General features: G+C 42.0%; 1 protein-coding gene across 4 annotated transcripts in view; it reads left to right on the top strand.

Moving 5' to 3' along the window:
• The window catches only part of CILK1 (ciliogenesis associated kinase 1), a 40,056-nt gene that overhangs the window by 6,975 nt on the left and 10,848 nt on the right, over window positions 1-22,233 (top strand). For all 4 annotated transcript variants that reach the window (XM_073675404.1, XM_073675406.1, XM_073675403.1 and 1 more), the window contains exons 3-9: window positions 5,240-5,294; window positions 5,502-5,623; window positions 9,852-9,931; window positions 15,518-15,650; window positions 16,107-16,278; window positions 17,662-17,829; window positions 18,703-19,005. In XM_073675404.1, coding sequence (XP_073531505.1) covers window positions 5,240-5,294; window positions 5,502-5,623; window positions 9,852-9,931; window positions 15,518-15,650; window positions 16,107-16,278; window positions 17,662-17,829; window positions 18,703-19,005 — 1,033 coding nt within the window. The remainder of the gene's footprint in view (window positions 1-5,239; window positions 5,295-5,501; window positions 5,624-9,851; window positions 9,932-15,517; window positions 15,651-16,106; window positions 16,279-17,661; window positions 17,830-18,702; window positions 19,006-22,233) is intronic.

The raw sequence follows: 22,233 nt of genomic DNA, 5'->3' as shown, positions 1-22,233 counted from the left end.
ATGCAATTGAAGTGTAGACTTTCACATTTAATTAAAGGGGTTGAACTAAAATATACTATGAAATATTTGAGAATTGCAACCGTTTTTCTGCAAAGTCTCCTTATTTCAGGGGCTCAAAAGTAATTGGACTAATTAACTTTACCATAAATAAAATGTTCATTTTTAATACTTTGTAGAGAATCCTTGGCAGGCAATGACTGCCTGAAGTCGGAAAGACATTGACATCATCAAACACTGGTTTTCCTCCTTTGTGATGCTTTGCCAGGCCTTTACTGCAACCAACTTCAGTTTTTGCTTGTTTGCTGGTCTTTCTCCCTTAAGTTTTGTCTTAAGCATGTGAAATGCATGCTCGATGGGGTTGAGATCTGGTGATTGACTTTTCTACTCCTTTGCCTTCTACCTCTTCATGAACTTGCCATTTTCCGTTTTTGCGTTTTCGTTTTTTGCTCGCCTTCTTCCCAGAGCCATAACTTTTTTATGTTTCGGTCAATATGGCCATGTGAGGGCTTATTTTTTGCGAGACAAGTTGTACTTTTGAATAACACCATTGGTACTACCGCATTGTGTACTGGAAAACGGGGGAAAAAAATCCAAGTGCGGAAAAATTGCAAAAAAAAAAGTGCAATTCCACAGTTGTTGTTGTTTTTTTTGTACCATATTCACTAAATGCTAAAACTGACCTGCCATTATTATTCTACAGGTCATTACAAGTTCGTAGACACCAAACGTTTATAGTTTTTTATTTAAGTGGAGAAAAAAAGTCCAAAGTTTGTTTAAAAAAAAAAAAAAATGGCGCCATTTTCCGAGACACACAGCCTCTCCATTTTTCAGGATCTGGGGCTGGGTGAGGGCTTATTTTTTGCGCGCCAAGGTGACGTTTTTATTGATTTCATTTTGGGGTAGATCCAATGTCTTGATCGCCCGTTATTGCATTTTATTGTTGCGGCGACCAAAAAAACACGTAATTCTGGCGTTTTTAATTTTTTTCTCATTACGCCGTTTACCAATCGGATTAATTATTTTTTTATCTCGATAAATCGGGCGATTCTGAACACGGCGATACCAAATATGTGTAAAAAAAAAAAAAAAAAAATATTTTGAATGGGGGGTGATTTAAACTTTTTTTATATATTTTTTATTTTTTAAATATTTTTAAAAACTTATTTTTTTTTCTTTTTGCATGCTTCAGTAGTCTCCATGGGAGACTAGAAGCTGCACTTGTCTGATTGTCTGTGCTACACACAGGCGATAATCAGATCGCCTGTGTGTAACAGAAATGCTGACTTGCAAGGAGCGCCGACTGCTGGGCGGCGCTCATAGCAATCTGGCAATGACAACCGCAGAGGTCTCCTGCAGACCCCGGGTTTTCATGCCAACTCATCAGCGACCCGCGGTCATGTGACGGGGTCGCCGATGGGCGGAGCCAACAACGCTCTTCTGGTAAGCGCGAGTTAAATGCCGCTGTCAGAGATTGACAGCGGTATTTAACTAGTGAACAGCTGAGGGTGGATTGCGATTCCACCCGCGGCTGTTGCGGGCACATGTCAGCTGTAATGTGCCCGGAAAGGTGCGGGCTCAGCACCGGAGCCTGCACCGAACAAGGATATGACGTGTGTCTACTATGACGGTACACGTCATAAAGGGGTTAAAAAAAAAAACTCCTGATTTGCTTTCACAGTATGTTTTGGGTCATTGTCCATCTGCACTGTTGAGTGTTGCCCAATCATCTTGCTGCATATGGTTGAATCTGAGTAGAAAGTATCACCATGTACACTCATTATTCATCCAGCTGCTTCTGTCTTCAGTCACCTCATCAATAAACACTAGTGGCCCAGTGCCATTGGAGGCCGTGCATGCTCATGTCATCACACTGCTGCCACCATGTTGTACAGGTATGTGGTGTGCTTTGGCTCATGAGCTGTCCTAAGTAGTGTTGAGCGAGTATGTTCTGTTAACCCTTTCTCAGAGTACGCTCGGGCCGAGCACCAAGTATTTACAGCTGCTCGGAGATATGCTTGAATCACTCCCGTGTGCATGATTTGCAACTGTTAGACATTCCTCCCATGTAATAAAACTGTCAATTTCTTACACATTCCTCACAAGTAATAAAGCTGCCAAAAGTTGCAAATCATGCACACAGGAGTGATTCAAGCATATCTCCGAGCAGCTATAAATATTCGGAGCTCGGCCCGAGCATACTCTGACAGAACATACTCGCTCAACACTAGTCCTAAGCCTTCTCCATATTTTCTTCTTCCCATCATTCAGGTACAGGTTGATCTTAGTTTTATCTGTACAATGAATGCTTTTCCAGACCTGTGGTGGCTTCTTTAGATGTTTTTGGCAATTTCTAACCTGGCCTTTTATTTTTAAGGCTGATTTAATGGTTTGTACCTTGTGGTGAACCCTCTTGTATTTGCTCTCATGAAGTCTTCTCTTTATGGTAGACTTACATACTGAAACACCTACTTCCTGGAGAGTGTTCTTCACTTGGGTGGATGTTATGAAGGGTTTTTTCTTCAACATGGAAAGGATTTTGCGATCATCTACCACTGTTGTCTTCTGTGGATGTCCAAGCCTGTTTAAGTTCCCAAGCTCATCAGTGCACTCTTTGTTTTTGCAGACTGTACCAAACTGATGATTTGGCCACTACTAACATTTGTGCTATCTCTCTGAAGGATTTTTTTTTCAGCCTAGTGATGGTCTGTTTCACCTCCATTTAGAGCTCCTTTGACTACATGTTGTGGGTTCACAGCAACAGCTTCCAAATGCAAATGCCACACCTGGAATCAGCTCCTGACCTTTTACCTGCTTAATTGGTGATGGATTAAGGAGGGATAAGCCCATGCAGCCCATTAAAGGACTTTTAGATAATAGTACAATTACTTTTGGTCCCTTTTAAAAAGAGACAGCTACATATTAAAGAGCTGTAATTCCTAAACCCTTACTCCAATTAGGATGTGAATACCCTCAAATTAAAGCTGAGAGTCTGCACCATAAGCCCATAAATGCCAAAACTTGTGTCACTCTCCAAATATTTCTGGACCTAACAGTACATTATCATCACTGATCCCAGTGTGGCTCATATTCTAAATTCCCTATCCATATGTCTTTGGCGTCTTTGACGTGTGGGAGGTGTTTAAATATACATATGTGGTAGATTTATTTATTCAGGACTTCTTACCAGATGCGATACTCCAAAGAAAATGTCACGATAATTCTTATAAAAAATGTTGTTGTTTATTGGATTGTCCACCAAAAAAAATCATTGCAGCAAAATCTAAAATATGTGAAGTAGTTACAAAAAATTGTCCATAATTAACTTATTAGATTAGTGGAAGTTTGTTCCCGATCTTTCCCTAGATTCTGAAAGGAAGTTTTATCAGTTGCTAGTCCATGAGTATCCGTCCAAGTTACAGTAGACTGTAGTACCATGTGTCAGCTGCTTATCCAGGATATTGTAGACTCCAGGAGCACATGTTTGTGTGTGTGTGTGTGTGTGTGTGTGTGTGTGTGTGTGTGTGTGTGTGTGTGGGCCCAAAATGCTATATGGACAGGAACATGTGTCAGCTTCTTGACATAGAGATCCACGTCTGGTGAGAGTGTCAAGTGAAAAGTGTCCAGCCCCTCCTTGAGTGTCCTTTTGTAGCAGTATATATGTCTCGCATTACACCTGTTGTGTCCATTCGTGAAAGTCCATATGGCACTGCCATCTCCCCTGAGCTAAGTGTACAGAAATAACACATGTAATATCAGCAAAATCTTCCTTGAGAGTGAAGCAATGTACCGAGTACAGAGTTTAGATTAGAAATTGATAATTTTATTATTTAACAGGAGGAAACGGGAGTACTCGGAGGAAACCCACACAAACATAGGGAGAACATACAAACTCCTTGCAGATGTTGTGATTTGGTGGGATTTGACCCCAGGCATGCTAGGCTGCAGTGCTAACCACTGAGCCACCCTGCTGTCCTTTCAGATACTGTTCTGCCCTCACTGAACTTTTGTTAACAAATAGCAAACCATGCTGTACTTTCCTTTTTCATAGGAAGAGAAACAAGGTGTAGAGCAGGTACCAAACATCCAATATAACCAGATCAATGCCAATATGAGAGAATGTATATATAACAGAGACATTTTATTTATACCACAGTCAAACACTTGATCTATTAAAACATAATTAAAAACAAGAAGATGCAAAAAATGGTCCCCTTATAATAAGGCATAGATATTTATGTCAATATACAAAATTCAAGCACGAAAACTAACTCCCACAAGTAGATGATATATGCTGAGTGGTATAGAGATAGAAAAATTACATATCAAATCAAGGCTAATTCTATATGTAGGAATAATGTGTTTATCCCTACCCTGACTTACATACAGAAATGTCTATACCCAGGTTGTTAATAAATACATATCAATACTAAAAGGAGTAACCCGTGCAGCATATTCATGCAATAACACTCACCTTTTCCAGGGCCACTGGCGAGTCTTCGCCCACTGCTCCCGGTGTCCGGCATTGTCTGTGGCAGTAACATCACGTTGACCGTGCAGCAACCAATCAGTGAGCTCAGCGACTTGGCCAGTGTGGATGGAACACCCCCTGCAGAGCCTCGGAGCTCACTGATGGATGCCAGCAGTGGCAGACACAAAACTTGTGGCTCAGGGGAAGGTGAGTTCAGCTCGGTTTGCTATTCTGTAACAAACTGCAGCCGGGACTGGATATTATCTAAATGAGAAACAACCCCTTTAAGTTGTGGCTATCCCGTGATTTCTTTTACTGTATCTGACCCTGTAATATCTATTGGTCTGCAGTAGCCCTGCAGAACTTTTATAAAATGTTTCTTGAGAAACTCACGCTCCATCTGCCACTTATTGCTCATGTCTGCATATCTGGACGGCTTCCATTGGTTGACATGGATGATTCCACATAATCATTCTCGGACCACCTCATACTTGCCTGGTACAGTGTGGAACAAGTGGGGGCTTATTCTAGGCAGAGGATTACATTTGATCTGCTGATTCACTGCTCTGGATGCAGCTTTGTGTTTTTGCTGCTTCTGCACCTAAACGACTGATGAAACCAATGATCCAGAAGTTGCACACTTTGCAGCAAATTGTATGACTTTTTCACCAGGAAACAGACACAGTGGAAATAATAAATTCCTCCCTTTATGTATGTTGCAGATTTATTTAAATTTTATTTCTTTTTTTTATTTAAAATTTTATGAAACAGAATGAAAAGAAAGTTTTACTCCTGGGAAGAGTGCATGAATCTTCGAGAGTTGAAGGTAACTAATGGGTGTTCTACTTTTTTTTTTTTTTTTTTTCTTTTTTCTAAAGAAACAAGAAAAAGCTAGTAGTTATCGTTTTTAATATACATGACTGTCTAAGTTAGTTCTCAGCAAAGCTGCTGTTAATTGATTTATTTTTTTATTTTCAACTCCGGTATCTTAATTGTAATGTTCATTATGTTGTAACCTGTGTCTGTATTCTAGTCTCTGAGGAAGCTAAATCATGCCAATGTTATTAAGCTGAAGGAAGTCGTTCGAGAAAATGATCACCTCTATTTTGTGTTTGAATACATGAAGGAAAATCTTTACCAGCTGATGAAGGATCGGTAGGTGCAATACGTCATTGATTGCTATGTGTATCCAGCCATATTTGCTATGTAACGTGAAACATTCAACAGGTGAAATGATCTTTTGGCTTGGATTTAAAAAAAAAATCATCGTTCTCTGTAGCACATCATCCCATGCAAACAAGATTTGTGCTGCCGAGCAAAATGGCAGCCTATAGCCACAGAGCAGTCTAATTACTGATTGTTGTGAGCATCTGAAGTGCGTTCTGTCTGTCTAAACAGCCTGTTAAACTGCTGCAGACAAACTGTTAAGCCTAGTCTTAGGCTAAGTGCCCACGGTGCAGAAATGCTGCATATTTTTTCCGCTTCTCCCTGGCAGGAAAAACACATGCGGATTTTATATTCGTTTTTCCCGCCAGGTAGAAGCGTTTGTCAAGCGTTTTTGCATGCATCTCTGCATGCGGGTTATCAAGCGCTTTTCCAAGCAATTTTAGCATCACTTGGAAAAGTTCTTGACAACTTGGTCACACTATATAAATCCATGCAACCGGCATGGATTTATATAGTGTGACCAAGTAATAGTTAAAAAAAAAAAAAAGGATAAAAAATAAAGATTATACTTACCTTCCGATGGCCCCGGTATTTTCTCCGCTGCGTCTGGTCTGTTGTATGGGTCGCGGTGGTGTGAAAGGCCCTGCAATGACGTCATTGAGTCATGTGACAGGTCACGCGACCGCCGATTTCAGCGGTCGCGTGACCTGTCACATGACTAAATGACATCATGGCAGGTCCTCACACCACCGCGACATATACAACAGACCGGACGCATCGCTGACGAGACCGGGGGCCATCGGAAGGTAAGTATAATCTTTATTTTTTATTTTAAATTCTTTTTTTAACAGGTTCTATGGTACCTGGGTCTGGAGGAGAGTCTCTTCTTCTCCAAACCCGGGTACCATCCGCTCATAGAATCACATAATATCCGTTTGTGCAAATGTGCTGACACGGATAATATGCGTTTCAATGCAAGTCAATGACGGCAATTACGCTGCGTGTCCGCAAAATTAATGGACGTGCTGCTTATGTTTCCGCAATGATAATCCACACCTGAAATTTCCGCAGCATGTGCACAGCACATGCGGATTATCATTGGGGGCCATGGGGCACGTATTACCAAGCGTTTTTTAAGCGTTTTCGCTGCGGAAATTCCGCAGCAAAAACGCTTGAAAAACGCATAGTGGGCACTCAGCCTTAGGGCATACACAATGTCACTCCATTAAATAGGATAAAAATTACCTTTTTTCTAATTGCACTACAGCAAAGTCAGACATATATAAAGTCACATATCTTATCTCTCTCCCCAAACGATATTGACAAAGGAGCAAAGTCTTAAGCCCCCATCTCACATAGCGAGATCACTAGCGAGATCGCTGCTGAGTCACGGTTTTGGTGACGCAACAGCGACCTCACCAGCGATGTCGCTATGTGTGACACTTTGCAGCGATCAGGCCCCTGCTGAGAGGTCGCTGATCGCTGCAAAGTGTCCTGGACCATTTTTTGGTCTTTGCCCTCCCGCTGGTCAGCACACATCGCTGTGTGTGACCAGCGGGACCAGCGATCAGGCTGGTAACCATGATAAACAGTGGGTTACTAGGGGCACACGCGCACTTAGTAACCCGCTGTTTATCATGGTTACCACTCTGCTACGGTGAGCGGTAACCTCCCGCTCACCGTAGCAGAGTGGTAACCATGATAAACAGCGGGTTACTAGGTGCGCGTGTGCCCCTAGTAACCCGCTGTTTATCATGGTTACCAGCCTGCTCCTGCTTCAGCTGCAGGCTGGTAACCAGGAGCAGGACATCGTGGAAAGATTCTTTCCACGATGTCGCTGCTCCCCTGATCGCTGGTGAGCCTGCCAGTTTGACAGCTCACCAGCGATCACATAGCGACGCAGCAACGATCCCTGACAGGTCGTATCGTTGTCGGGATCGCTGTAGCGTCGCTATGTGTGACGGGGCCTTTAGACACTTTAAATTTTGTTCTCCAAAGATAAAATGTCTCCAGAGATGTCTGGCAACAGCTTAGACCCTTTCCCCTCTTTTTAAAAAACGTGCACCTTCTGCAGAACTAAGTGTGAATGTATTTGGGGGGCTGCAGATAGTCATTTTAGAGTGTATGGGAACCTTAAAGGGGTCATCCGGGAATGTTTTTTTTTTTCTCATGGGGTTAAAAATGTACAGGAAGGTAGTTACTAACTACCTGCCTTTTCTGCCTGACTCTGGCTTTGAGCGATCACAGACCGCTCCTGCGGAAATTCTGCTGCTTCACATCAACAGTGCAGCTCTTCCTCTTCCAGGCTACTCTGTCGACAGGGCGTTCCTACCAGCGTCATGCTGATTAAGAACTGGCTCCCCGCAGTTATGCAGCAGGGAGCCGCCTGTCAATCAGCATGACATTGGCAATCACCCTGCATTAACAGACCTGAGCGGAATAGAAGACACCCATGGAGTATTGTGCATCGGTCTGATTAATTAGAACAGAACCTGTGCACAATACATCAAATGTTGTATGGTTGCCTCTGCATCTGTGCCAGCCAGAATGCTGTTGTCATGCCACATCAAAACTGAGATCAGGTGAGCGAGATTTAGTGGATGCATACTTTAAATCTTTAAATGTAAGCTGCCAGCTGCCCTGGCCCTAAATCACCACCATGACTCTACTCCATGTTATTTCTATATTGTAGCAACTCTTTTCTTGTGACTTTGCGATCTCCATATACTTTGAAAAACAAGTATTCTGCATTCACGTTGCATTGTCTCTGGTCAATGCCAGCAGGGTGTTGATCTCCCGTGAGTAGTCCTGTCTCCCATCTTCCATCTTGTAAGTACACCCCTCTGTGCACAATTGACATGAATTGCAAGTGTGATTTTACCTTTGGTTCCTTGCTAATCTCACACGGACACATGACCTGCTGCCTCCCTGGGCATGCGCATTGTGCCAAGGATGATTGATCGGGTGTGTAGACCCTGCTTTATTGGTGTTACAGGGGAGGAAAAATACCGCATGCATGTCGTTTTTTCAACTCTTCTCAATTGCACACAGTGGGAGCGCTTTCAAGATGCGCTGCAAAACTAGTCTGGCTGAATCAACGCCCCATCGGACTACACCTGAGGCATGTGCATAAGGCAAGTGCAGAATAAAACTTAATTTTGAAAGTATTTAGAGATCTCGAAGCCACAAGAAGTGGGTTGTTAGAATGTAAAAATAGCATGGAGTAGACACGTGTTGGTAGTTTAGGGCAGCTGGCAGGTTCCCTTTAAAGGTCATTTGTCAAAGCAAAATTACATTTTAAAGAAAGCATCGCTCCATATAGAGCAGCTTTCCAGACCTTAAGTCCCAAAATCCATGGGCTACTCTTCCAGAAAATGTACTTTGTAAAGTAATATGGAGCACAATGGGCAGGGCTGCGCTGTCTGGAGCATCTTTCACCAGTCAGTTTGACCAGCTGGCTCCCCTGTCTCTTACATTGACAGCATTGTCTTAACTTGGGAAGAAAATGATTAGGTACCACACTCTCATGTGTTTTTCTGTGCCAAATTTTAATAATTTAATAATTAAAGTTATGAATTTTATTGCAAGTTCTGGAATGTGTTTGGAACGCCACAGCTCGTCATGAATTAGGCTATGGGCCCACGATGCAGAAATGAAGCGGAAAATTTCCGCTTCATTTCTGCATGTCCTTGCCCAGAAAAACGCGTGCGGAATTTGACACACTTTTTTGAAGCGTTTTGGACATGAGGAATTGCCTTGCGTTTTTTAATGCATTGAGAAGGCAATTCCGCATGCGTAAACGCACAAATAATGGACCTGATGCGGATTTTTCCGCACATCAAAAATGCTGCAGAAAATCCCGTAGCATGGGCATTGAAATTGCGGATTGTCATTGGGGACCATGGTTGACGGATTACCAAGCATTTTACAAGCGTAAATCCGCAAAATCCGCAACAAAAACGCTTGAAAAACACATCATGGGCACGCAGCCTCAGAGGAGCAGTGGTATCACGCCTCTGCTGCGTCCCCGTCCCGCCCCAGCTCTGCACATTTTGGCAGGGCTGGGAGAAACTGTTATGACCATGCTAAAATCGCAACATTTTTTGGCATAAAAGCATTGATAAATCGGGGCCACAACACGAGACACTATTCATTGTGATTATTTTAATATTTTTTTCACTTAGATGTGCAATTTGTGTCTTTTAATTCTCAACAGAAACAAATTATTTCCTGAATCCACCATAAGAAACATTATGTACCAGATACTACAAGGGCTGTCTTTCATACACAAATATGGTAAGTAGAGCACACTTAAAAGATTTTCTGAATTTGTGAATATATACGTAAAATTATTTTTTATATCACAAATCACAGCATTTTTTTTATTGTTGGTCATTAATAGTACAGTATTTAGTTATTATAGGTCTAAGCATAAAAAAACATGTAAAGTGTCGCGGCTGTAAGTCCAACTATTACTACACTTTTGCCCAGTTCAGGGAAAGCTGCTCATTTACCTGTTATTTTTTCTTTAATCTCCCTTGGTGTGGAGTGGGGAACATTATGTATGCAAATTATATGCAAATATTTGGTATCGCACCATTTTCATGATGACCGTGGAAAGTTCACATGGCAAATTTTTTTTTTCTTAAGTTACGTTTAGCCAAATGTGGAGGTGAAACAATTTTATTGATCATTGTTTAAAGAGGACTTTTCACCAAATTTTCCACTGTAACTTTACACCTCTTATGGCACTGTCACCTCTGCTGTACTGGCCCTCCCCCCACACTGTCTGTTTGGAAATGAGTGACACTTATGTCTGTAGTGCTGCAAGGAACTTTTGAGTACAGCAGACATTAGTGTGACTATTGACACAACCCCAGACAAACATTGTGGGGGAAGGGACTGTACAGCAGAGCTGACTGCTATGAGAGGAGGAGAGCTGATAGATTTGTTGTGTGACACAGTTAAACTCAGCTGTTCTGCCCCTTCACCCCCACTCGGGACCTTATCTGAAAGGTGTTAATCATCTGTGCTGTAGCAGCACTTTCTAATTATGCAATAGGTTAGACCTGGAGATCAGAGTTTTAGGCTATATGCCCACGTAGTGTTTTTGTAGCGTTTTTTACGGCCGCAAAAACGCATGTAAAACCGTCTGCCATGCAAAGCAATGTGAATTCGGATGTGCTGTGCACATGATGTGCTAATTAGCGCGCCGAATTCGCATTGCGTTGCAAACTCGCAGCATGACCATTTCTACCGCGATTACACCGCAAATTCGCGGGCATTGAGGAACATTGAAACGCAGCAAACCCGCAGGTATATGTGGATTTGCTGCGTTTCAATTAAATTCAATGGCCGCGAATTTGCAGCGTAATCGCGGTGCGTGTGGTACCCGGGATGAAGAGGAGACCACAACGCCTCTTCATCCCGGCTACCATGCGGTGAAAAAAAGAAATAAATAAGTTAAAAGTAAAAAAAAAACTGTATACTCACCTCTCTGGCAGCCCCCGGCCACGTCCTCTCTTCTCGGCGTCCCGCGGTATACTTGCAGCACCAGAGGTGACGTCATTTAGTCAGGTGATGGTCATGCGACCGCTGACGTCAGCGGTCAGGTGACCATCAGCTGACTAAATGATGTCACCGCAGGTCCTGCCAGTACACCGCGGGACGCCGAGGAGAGAGGATCGCCGCCAGGAGGAGACTGGAGAGGTGAGTATACATTTTTTTTTTTTTTTTTTTTTTTTTTTTATACTATAGATGCAGCATTTAAAGCATCTAAGTTGGTCACACAATATAAATCCATGCCGGTTGCATGGATTTATATTGTGTGACCAACTTGTCAAGCACTTTTCCAAGTGATGCTAAAATCGCTTGGAAAAGTGCTTGAAAAAAACGCATGTAAAAATGCTGAAAAAACGCTTCTATCTGGCAGAAAAAACGCATGTAAATCTGCATGCGTTTTTTTTCTGCAAGAGAGAGGCAAAAACGCTCTGCATCAAATCTGCTACGTGGGCACATAGCCTTATGCTTACATCTCACATAGTGCGAAACCTATTGTGTGGGGGTGTTCTTTTTCTGCTGCGTTGCTGCCTGCTTATATTTGGGCAACTCACATAGGAAGAAATACACAATCCCAATGAAAATTCTGATAACTTTTGTTAAGTCCAAGTGGGTGTTAACTCATTAGATGCCAAATATTTTGATTGCTAATGTATCTGCTGCCATTACATTGAGTATCCAGTCTAACATGTAAAATTTGGTAAAAGGTCCTCTTTTAAAGGGTACTTTTCATTTCCATTAACTTTTCAGAATAGACTGTTGTGTATAGATGACGGATACCACTATTTCTAGCCATTAACTGACTTGTAGCCTGCATTTTCCTCTTTGCAGACTCTCTCTAATTTTCAGTTCTCACAGGCATAATGGGTACACATTAGCTGATATGATGTCTCTTATACATAGCACACAGAAAAATGAGGGATTCCTACTCTTCTCTGTCTATATAGCTCACATTCAGGAGCAGCAGCAGCAGCATAGAGAACACTATAAAGCAGTATTGAGCTGTGTTACTGTGAATCCAGCACTGAAGTGAGCGAATACTTACTAGAAAACTGTAGCACCAGTTCTCTGCTTCTCATCAGGCTAAGTTCACACAATTATTGGCCAATACTGGATCCAAAGACCCATGCTAAAAAACCCAAGAAATAATTATTAATCAGTCACCCAAAAAGCAATATAAACCAATAGTGGACTCCTCAACAAAATTACTAGAGAAAATAATGCTGTAGAAAAAACTATATGCGAAAATAATTTTATTAATCACAATTAATTATAAACACACACACATTTTTGAAGACTATAGCTCAAAAACATCCTATTAAAACCCCAAAAAAGGAAAGGCAGTCTGGTCAATAGTACCCTATATAATAACCTGGCAAGAGACAATGAAAAGTTAAATTACATTTAAAAACAAGTAGCGTTTTAAAGTGCTTGCACAAAATCAGATACACAAAAATAATTAAGGGGCCATAAACATGCTTATATTTTATAGTTAATATAAAAAAATCAATTCATATAAAGACCCTTCAATGAACCTCTGACCAGACAGGGTCATAAGATGTAAGACATTTAATATACAAGAATGAGGACCCCTACCAGAGCTTCAAAATAAATACCATGTGCATTAGCATCAATACCCACCAACACTCACCATCATTAAAGGGAATCGGTCACCCCCTGGCACTTACCTGACATCTAATATGGGCATACAAGTGATAGAATTGTGAATCTATACTTACCTGTATGCCTCATATTAGAGGTCTTGTTGCTGTGAAATGTCTTTTTATTCCTACAAGCTTCTGATGTGTTCCCATCCTGGGGACTGGAAGAAATCCCAGCTTCCTGTGTGAATTACAATGTTTCCCCCCTCCCCTGCATGTCACAGTGCACTGTTATGTGCAGTTGCAGCAGCCAAATCCAGGCACTGTGACATGCAGGGAGAAGGGAAGCATTGTAATTCACACAGGAGGCTGGGATTTCTTCCAGTCCCCAGGATGGGAACACATCAGAAGCTTGTAGGAATAAAAAGACATTTCACAGCAACAAGACCTCTAATATGAGGCATACAGGTAGCTATAGATTTACATTTCTATCACCTGTATTACCATATTAGAGGACAGATTCCCTTTAACGTGTAGTATATATGGCCACACTTCTCAATAACCCGACTCGCGTTTCGCGTATTGGCTTCATCGGGGGGTACTGGGGCAGTGCTCTCAGCCATCTTGAATTTTCTTAAAAAATTTTTGTTTCTCGAAAATTAATTGTGATTAATAAAATGTATTTTTGCATATAGATTTTTTTCTATAGCATTATTTTCTCTAGTAATTGTTTTGATGAGTCAATTATTGGGTTTAAGTCCACACGAGCATCTAAAAAAAAAAAAATTGTCTGATTTTCATCCAGAAAAACAAGGACAATCTTTCATCTGTATTGTCATCCATTTTTATATATGAACAGTTATTATCATTTACAAGACCAACTACAGTTTCCTATGTAGAAGAATTGCAATGTATCCGTAAAAATCAGAAGAATCCATCTGGGATTCGATGTATTATTATTTTTTTCATTTTTTTTCACACCCATAGGGCGAGTCACCCAATGGACGAGCCTCATCTGAAATATGGAAGAGACTATTGTATGCTGCCATTTTTTTTTTTAACATGGACATCCAGTCCATGTAAAAAAAAAACTCAACCTGTCATCTGAATCTATTGAGTAATATTGGGTCCGAGTGCTTTCATTTTTTTCCACAGACAGCATTGGGTGGAAAATTTCTTTTGTGTGTACTTATTCTCTCTCCGCTCCTCTCCTCTCTAAAGACTTCAGTAGGTAGCTTTGATTCATCATTCCGGGAGTTCTGTTTTTTTGTTGTTTTTTTTACACATGCTTTTCACGTTCTTTTCTTGTCAGGCTATGAAAACGTTTTTGCAGAGATTTTTGCGACGGTTTCAATTATCTACATGTAACTTGCAGAAATCCATGTCCTTGTCGCCAAAACAACCTCATTGTGATGAATAGAACTGATTTTCAGCAACAATATCTGCCACATGTGAATCCCACCCATTACCATCTAACGCATTTATGACCTATTGAAAATACATCTCTCTATTGTAGTTTATATGAGATGCTGAAACAGCTAAGCGTCTAATTACCTCAATAAAGTACAATGAAGATAATGGCACAAATAAAGTCCACCTGCTTCTTACTGACTTGCCTCCCCAGGTTCTGGAGACCCCCATCCTGCTGACATATGGGAATCTTATGGATGGTCGTAGAGTGCACCATTACTTCTTACCAGTACCTTTTCCAGCTTTACGCACCACTCCTCTCTGGCATAGAACACACAGACTGGCATGTCATGAACCAGCTGGCTTGGGGTTACACAGAATGGCATCACTGCCAGTTGTGTACTACAGTAATCTGAATATAACGCCAACTCATTTTCACATATGCAATTATGGAATTCTGCGTTAGAGGATATTTTCCTTTCAGGGTCCTCATGTCTCAGCCAGAGTGGGGAGCAGTTACAAAGAGCTTTTCTTGCTCCGGATGACCTCTCCTGACCTATAATACACTGACAACACAAGGCCCATTCACATCAGTGGATTTTGTTTAATTTTCCCTTTTCTTCAAAGTTTTTTTCACTAGTTACAGCTTATTGTTTGGGGTCCCAGCAGAGGGAACTTTATCAGTACTTGAAGTAATGGTCCTTTTACAAAGAATGAGCTGTGGCACTAAATGACCGCCGATCGGTAAACCTTTATCGATCGTCAGTCGTTTAATAGCCTGTTTTCACAGGCAGACCACAGTAAACTATGTGCAACTTTCTGTAATAGATCGTTCAGTGCACATAGGCTGCCATGGTTCTTTGCTGTGCAAGTCCTGTTTACATAGGTTGATGCAATGCAGGCGCAAAAGATCACTTCATCCAATTAACAAGAGTTTTGATTGCATACCTGATGATCCGCAGCCTGTTTACACTGAAAGATTATCATGAACGAGCGTGCATAATAATATTTCATTGTAAATGCCCCTTTACGCATCAGGAGAATGAGGGATCTCTGATGAGTAATCCCTTTTCTATATAGTGTCAATGTTCTCTGTTATATCACAAACACTGAGGATCCATATCATTATTATCTGCATGCAGATTTGAGAATATAATTTTTTATTTTATTTCTAATCCTATAAACCAGACTCCTTCTTTACCTCTTACCATTGGTTGACTAGGTGATCGCACATTTCCATGAAATAAAGTGCTTTATTACATATAATGTAATTATTTTTTTTAAATCTTCATTACTCCTTTTGGAATTTTAGGGTTTTTTCACAGGGACTTAAAACCAGAAAACCTCCTTTGTATGGGACCAGAGCTTGTGAAAATAGCTGACTTTGGACTAGCTCGAGAAACAAGATCCCGACCACCTTACACAGATTATGTGTCTACTCGATGGTAAGGAGACATTATTCATCAACTGTGCTATACTGTTCACAGCCAGCATTATAGCCCTGATATATAATATTTAATAAAAAGATGTCCGGCATAGAAAGTCATTTCCTACCTAGGAGAGAGCCAGTGCACAGTATTGCCTGAACTGATGGCTCACTTCTCTGCTATGCCTGAAGCAGTTTGACAGACGAGAGCAGGAGCAGAGAGGTAAAGACCAATCCACCACATCATGGCATCTCTGCTGCCAAAGATAGATTACAGGTTGTAACAGGCGGTGGCAGAAAGTTTTTTTATAATGTGATTTGCTGATTGCTTATTTAGCACATTTTTAATATGATCCAGTTGTCTGAAAATATAGAGACTAAATAGTTTGTGAGAAATAATTTCTATGACCCATCCTCCTATACATAGGTTATTACAACTGAAGTTGAATATACTTTTGATTTTTTTCATCCACAGGTATAGAGCACCAGAGGTTCTTCTTAGATCGACAAGCTATAGCTCCCCTATTGATATTTGGGCTGTTGGCTGCATCATGGCTGAAATTTACACTCTAAGGCCTCTTTTTCCAGGCTCCAGTGAAATTGACACAATATTCAGGATTTGCCAGGTTCTAGGGACACCAAAGAAGGTAAGATGGACACATTATATAGATGATCACAGCACTTTGTACTTTTGCACTTTGTACTTCTAATCTGACTCTGGTTTGTCTTGGTTACAATGCAGTTGTAGATGCATCGCTTGCCATATTCCTATTTAACGTTACCAGTCAGTAAAGATTATGTTCTGGCTGCATCACCAATCCTTTGCAACGAAACGGTTGCAAACGATCTACCCTAAAAATGCTTATTCACTGCGGCTCAATGAATACACTGATTTGTACATGTTAGTGCAATTTTATTAATTAAAGATAATCACAAAGTTTTAGTTTGCAACCTTCATTTCTTCATTCATTTTCAGAAGCCCCTAATATGCAGTTTATAGCCCAATCCAAGTTTCAGAACTGTTCTTGTAGTGTCTTCTAGTGATATAGGCTGGATGTTAGGTTTGTGTACCCAGGTTCCATCTGTCTTCATTAGCTCATATCCACACAGTTTATATGTTGCACTCTTTTACCTTTTCATGCACTTTCCCCCTTTCAGTCCTCCTTTACTAGACTTTGGTTTCCCTGCCCTTCCTGAGACTGTAAATACTCTCTCACCTCTTCACACTCCTGGAGATCTGTTAAGATCTCCCCTCCACTCACTCCTACACTCTCCTGCCGTCTCTAAGGCTATTTTCACACTGTGTTTTTTGGAGCCTCAAAAAAAGGCTTGCTGTCCATTTCACTGTTAATCCTCTTTGCTGTTCAAGTGATCTTTTTTTTTGTCTTCAGATTTTGATAAACTCTTGGTGGGGGAGAAAATTATGTCAAAATCTTGTGGCAGCCTGCTATTGTTATCAACTCAAAATTTGACACCTCAAGTCAAAAGGCTGCAAAAAAATTTTCAGGGAAAAATATTGATGCTTCAAGAGATGTGACGGATTTGTAACACTTTTGCAAAGCACTCCGCTAGTTAAGGGATTTACAGACTCCTCTACAGCAGCAAAATGATAGAAAATGTTTAATGAAGACTATTTAGAGAGTTGCGTAGCATGACATTTAAGCAAATGAAAAATACAATTTCACTCTTCCCTGTATGACTGTGCATGCAGAGATAGCTGTCAATCACTAGTAGGGGACTCGTATGCATACAGACACCAGGGATTTCAATGAAGACAATACAAATTCTATTGAATCTTTTCCATCAAACCTCAGATCGGACTGCATGTGTAATGTGACGGGTGCCTTTTTACTGAAAGAAAATTTACTTTGTGGTTTAAAGTTTGGGAGTGGGGGAAATGTATCAAGATTAGTTCAAAATCAATAGTGCTGCTTATGCAATCTGGTTGCAATGGGCAACTACTCTGTTTTCTTTGCACTCTCCTTATGTTTGGAATAATTCCTTTTTATTCATTTTTTCTTCTTCTCCAGAATGACTGGCCTGAAGGCTACCAGCTTGCCAGTGCGATGAATTTTCGCTGGCCACATTGTGTACCAAATAATCTAAAAACATTGATCCCCAATGCAAGTAGTGACGGGATTCAGATCATGCGAGATATGTTACAGTGGGACCCTAAAAAGAGACCAACGGCAAGCAAGGTATAAGCTATGAAAAAGTTATTGAAAAATTATAATTATTTAGCACTTGCTACTAATTGATTTCACTTCTTCTAATATTTAAACAGAACCTGGGAGTTCCTCCAAGCCCTCCAAATCACCGCCGTATATTCATTGCTATCTTTATACCCTTTCTAACATGGTCTTTTTGATTACTGCATATGGCCATTAAGCATTTTATAACTGTGGTGGTGAATGCAAACTAGTCGTTGACCAGTCAGGGGGATGCACCTTCTTACGCTCTATGAAACCAGAGCTGTCAGTCCAAGAAGGGGGTGGAGATAGATGGGAAATACGCAGGTGGAAGGTGTATAGAAATGATTGGCCCCGCCGTGAAGCACCGAGCGCTTGGACTGAGTTTAAACAGTCATTCTGTGCTGACAGAGTCCCTTTAATTTTCTTCCATGCAGTTGCTACTCCAGTAAGAATGCCAGAAATTATTTAAATGCTATTTATCTGCAGATTATCACCATGTATGCAGATAAATAGTGTTTTTAGAGGTGATACTTTCCATTTCGATTAATTTTCCGTTTTTCACAATTCAGTGGCCCAAAGACTTGAACTGCTTGAAAGAAAATAACAAAATTAGCCTTACATACTGACAGCCACTCTAACGCTGCCTGTCTGCTCTTCACCGCGCATCTTTTGTTGACTTTACTGCACAGGTGATGTCACATCTACAGCATGCGACTGCTGCAGCCAATCACTAGGCTCAGACGCCATGCCGAGGTAGACTACATGAGAATGTATATGATAGCTTAATGTAGAGTATCAGGGTAAAAATCAGTCTGGCGTGACAGAAGACTGGCTCTGGCGGTTTTTATTTTTTATATAAATACCACAATCTTGTTTCAGGCTCTTAGGCACCCTTACTTTCTTGTGGGTCAAGCTCTTGGTACACCTCAAAGAATTCAAGAGTTAAAGCCACTGAGAGACTGTCAAGAAAAGCAGATTCCATTACACATCAAACCTGTTCCTCCTCCTCAACCGCCACCCAAATATCAATCCAGACTTTCATCACGAGCCCTCCAGCAAAGCCAGGCAAATGGGCAACCTTTCAAACTGAGCACATCTACGGTGGATTCTGTGGATAACTCCAACGAAGACTCCTTAAGACACTCACTTCTGCCTGACCTCAGCCGCAGGGCTGCTCCTCTTGTGAGTATCCTCTTCTACCTGACTGTATTTTAAATGAGTTTCCCTGGACTGCCATGTTAATTATCGTCAGGATAATTCCTTAATATCAGATCAATGGCCATCTGGCACCTCCAACAATCCACCATTAGCAGGTCCCGGCATGGCTAGAGTCTAAACCGCACAGCTCTGTATTCTTTGTAGTGGCTGTTCTCCGATCCTGTAGCTCAGCTCCCACTGACTTCATTGGGGACTCACATGCAGTTCCCAAGAACGGCCACTACACAGTGTACAGAGCTGTGGTGTTCTCATTTTGTACACCATGTATATCCAGCTGTTTTGAGACCTGCAGGGGCTGATAGAATCTTTTCAATCTTTTAAGTGCCAGATAATAAAATATTTAATTAAAAAAACAAGGTTCTCATACAATTTTCCTGAGTGTCTGAGAAGATGAATTTCTAGCAGGATTGTGCCATTATTTTGGCTGTCAAAATATATATATTGAATATGTTTGTGGATAACATTTGTTGATTTTTAGTTTTCTTTTTATGTAAGCTGGTTAATATCTTTTGTTTTTTTTTTCAGACTACTACATTGCATATATGTATTCTAATATTTCTTCTGTTTCCCTTACAATTTTGGTATATTTGCTCTAGAGCAGGGGTGGGCAATTAATTTTCCCAAGGGGCCACATGAGAGACTGTGACTGCTGTGGAGGGCAGAACCAATAGGCTGAAAATTCTGCTTAATATTAACTCTAATTATTATATTATTACAATTAATATTAATATAATTAATATCACTTTAATATTGAGCACAATTAAGTATGCTGACATCCCCTTGAGCCCTCATACAGCATCTTTTATATATCATATGAGCCCTCACATAGCCCCTTATATACTGTAAGAAGCCCCACACAGCCTCTCTATATCCAGCATGAGCCCCACACAGCCTCTCTATATCCAGCATGAGCCCCACACGGCCTCTCTATATCCAGCATGAGCCCCACACGGCCTCTCTATATCCAGCATGAGCCCCACACGGCCTCTCTATATCCAGCATGAGCCCCACACGGCCTCTCTATATCCAGCATGAGCCCCACACAGCCTCTCTATATCCAGCATGAGCCCCACACAGCCTCTCTATATCCAGCATGAGCCCCACACAGCCTCTCTATATCCAGCATGAGCCCCACACAACCTCTCTATATCCAGCATGAGCCCTACACAGCCTCTCTATATCCAGCATGAGCCCCACACAGCCTCTCTATATCCAGCATGAGCCCCACACAACCTCTCTATATCCAGCATGAGCCCTACACAGCCTCTCTATATCCAGCATGAGCCCCACACAGCCTCTCTATATCCAGCATGAGCCCCACACAGCTTCCCCGTAGTTCAGCATATGAGAGCCCCATAGCCAGGGCCGGCGTCAGCACCCGGGCAAATGCCGGGGCCCTGAGCAGGCAGAGGGGCCCACTGGCGGTCGCGCACCCCGCTGGGCTATAGGCGGAGGAGAGCGGTGTCAGCGCCCGCCCTTCTCCGCCGCTTGCTCAGGGCCCCGGCAGCTGGATACTTACCTCTCCCCGTGCCCCCGCAGATCAGCTGTCTTCCTGCTCTGCGCTCCCTGTGACGTCTCAGGTCAGAGGGCGCGGTGACGTCTTTACACCGCGCCCTCCCCTGAGCCGTCACAGGGAGCGCTGAGCGGGAAGACGCCGACAACGCTGGAGTTCGGACCCGAGCAGCGGGCAGCAGGTGAGGAGAAGGGAGGTGAGTATTTGATTTTTTTTTAATGTATGGAGGCATGGGGCATTATAAAGAGAAGGGGGGGGGGGTGGCATCCTCCATGGAGCATTATAAAGAGAGGGGGGGGGCATCCTGCATGGGGCATTATAAAGAGAGGGGGGGACATCCTGCATGGGGCATTATAGAGAGAGGGGGTGACATCCTGCATGGGGCATTATAAGGTGGGGAACAGCCTGCATGGGGCATTATAAAGGGAGGGGGGCAGCCTGCATGGAGCATTATAAGGGGGGGGGCAGCCTGTATGGGGCATTATGTGGGGGGTAACAGCCTGCATGGAGCATTAAAAGGGGGGGGCCTGTATGGGGCATTATGTGGGGGGTAACAGCCTGCATGGAGCATTATAAGTGGGGGGACAGCCTGTATGGGGCATTATGTGGGGGGTAACAGCCTGCATGCAGCATTATATGGGGGCCAGTATCCTGTATGGAGCGTTATAAGGGGACCGGTATCCTGTATGGAGCGTTATATGGGGGCCAGTATCCTGTATGGAGTTTTATAAGGGGACCAGTATCCTGTATGGAGCGTTATATGGGGGCCAGTATCCTGTATGGAGCTTTATATGGGGGCCAGTATTCTGTATGGAGCGTTATATGGGGGCCAGTATCCTGTATGGAGCGTTATATGGGGGCCAGTATCCTGTATGGAGCTTTATAAGGGGACCAGTATCCTGTATGGAGCGTTTATATGGGGGCCAGTATTCTGTATGGAGCCTTATATGGGGGCCAGTATTCTGTATGGAGCCTTATATGGAGGCCAGTATTCCGTATGGAGCCTTATATGGGGGCCAGTATTCCGTATGGGGCCTTATATGGGGGCCAGTATTCCGTATGGGGCCTTATATGGGGGCCAGTATTCCGTATGGAGCGTTATATGGGGGCCAGTATCCTGTATGGAGCTTTATAAGGGGACCAGTATCCTGTATGGAGCGTTTATATGGGGGCCAGTATTCTGTATGGAGCCTTATATGGCGGCCAGTATTCTGTATGGAGCCTTATATGGAGGCCAGTATTCCGTATGGAGCCTTATATGGGGGCCAGTATTCCGTATGGGGCCTTATATGGGGGCCAGTATTCCGTATGGGGCCTTATATGGGGGCCAGTATTCCGTATGGAGCCTTATATGGGGGCCAGTATTCTGTGTGGAGCGATTCACCGGTTTCTGAGCTATTGTAGAATTTACAATAGATATCACTCATGTAATGTAAGAAGTGAAATCTTTGCATTGTACTATATATATATATATATATATATATATATATATATATATATATATATATATATATAGATATATAGATATATAGATATATAGATATATAGATATATAGATATATAGATATATAGATATATAGATAGATATATAGATATATAGATAGATATAGATATTTATTTCTCCGCCGTATCTCTGCATCATGAATCGTGGTATGTGTTAAAGGGGCCCACTGAGACTC

Source organism: Phyllobates terribilis, unplaced genomic scaffold, assembly GCF_046119375.1.
Source record: "Phyllobates terribilis strain yellow unplaced genomic scaffold, ASM4611937v1 Scaffold_3__8_contigs__length_932513732, whole genome shotgun sequence".
NCBI classification, from domain to species: domain Eukaryota; kingdom Metazoa; phylum Chordata; class Amphibia; order Anura; family Dendrobatidae; genus Phyllobates; species Phyllobates terribilis.
This window is presented reverse-complemented; position numbering and strand designations above follow the sequence as displayed.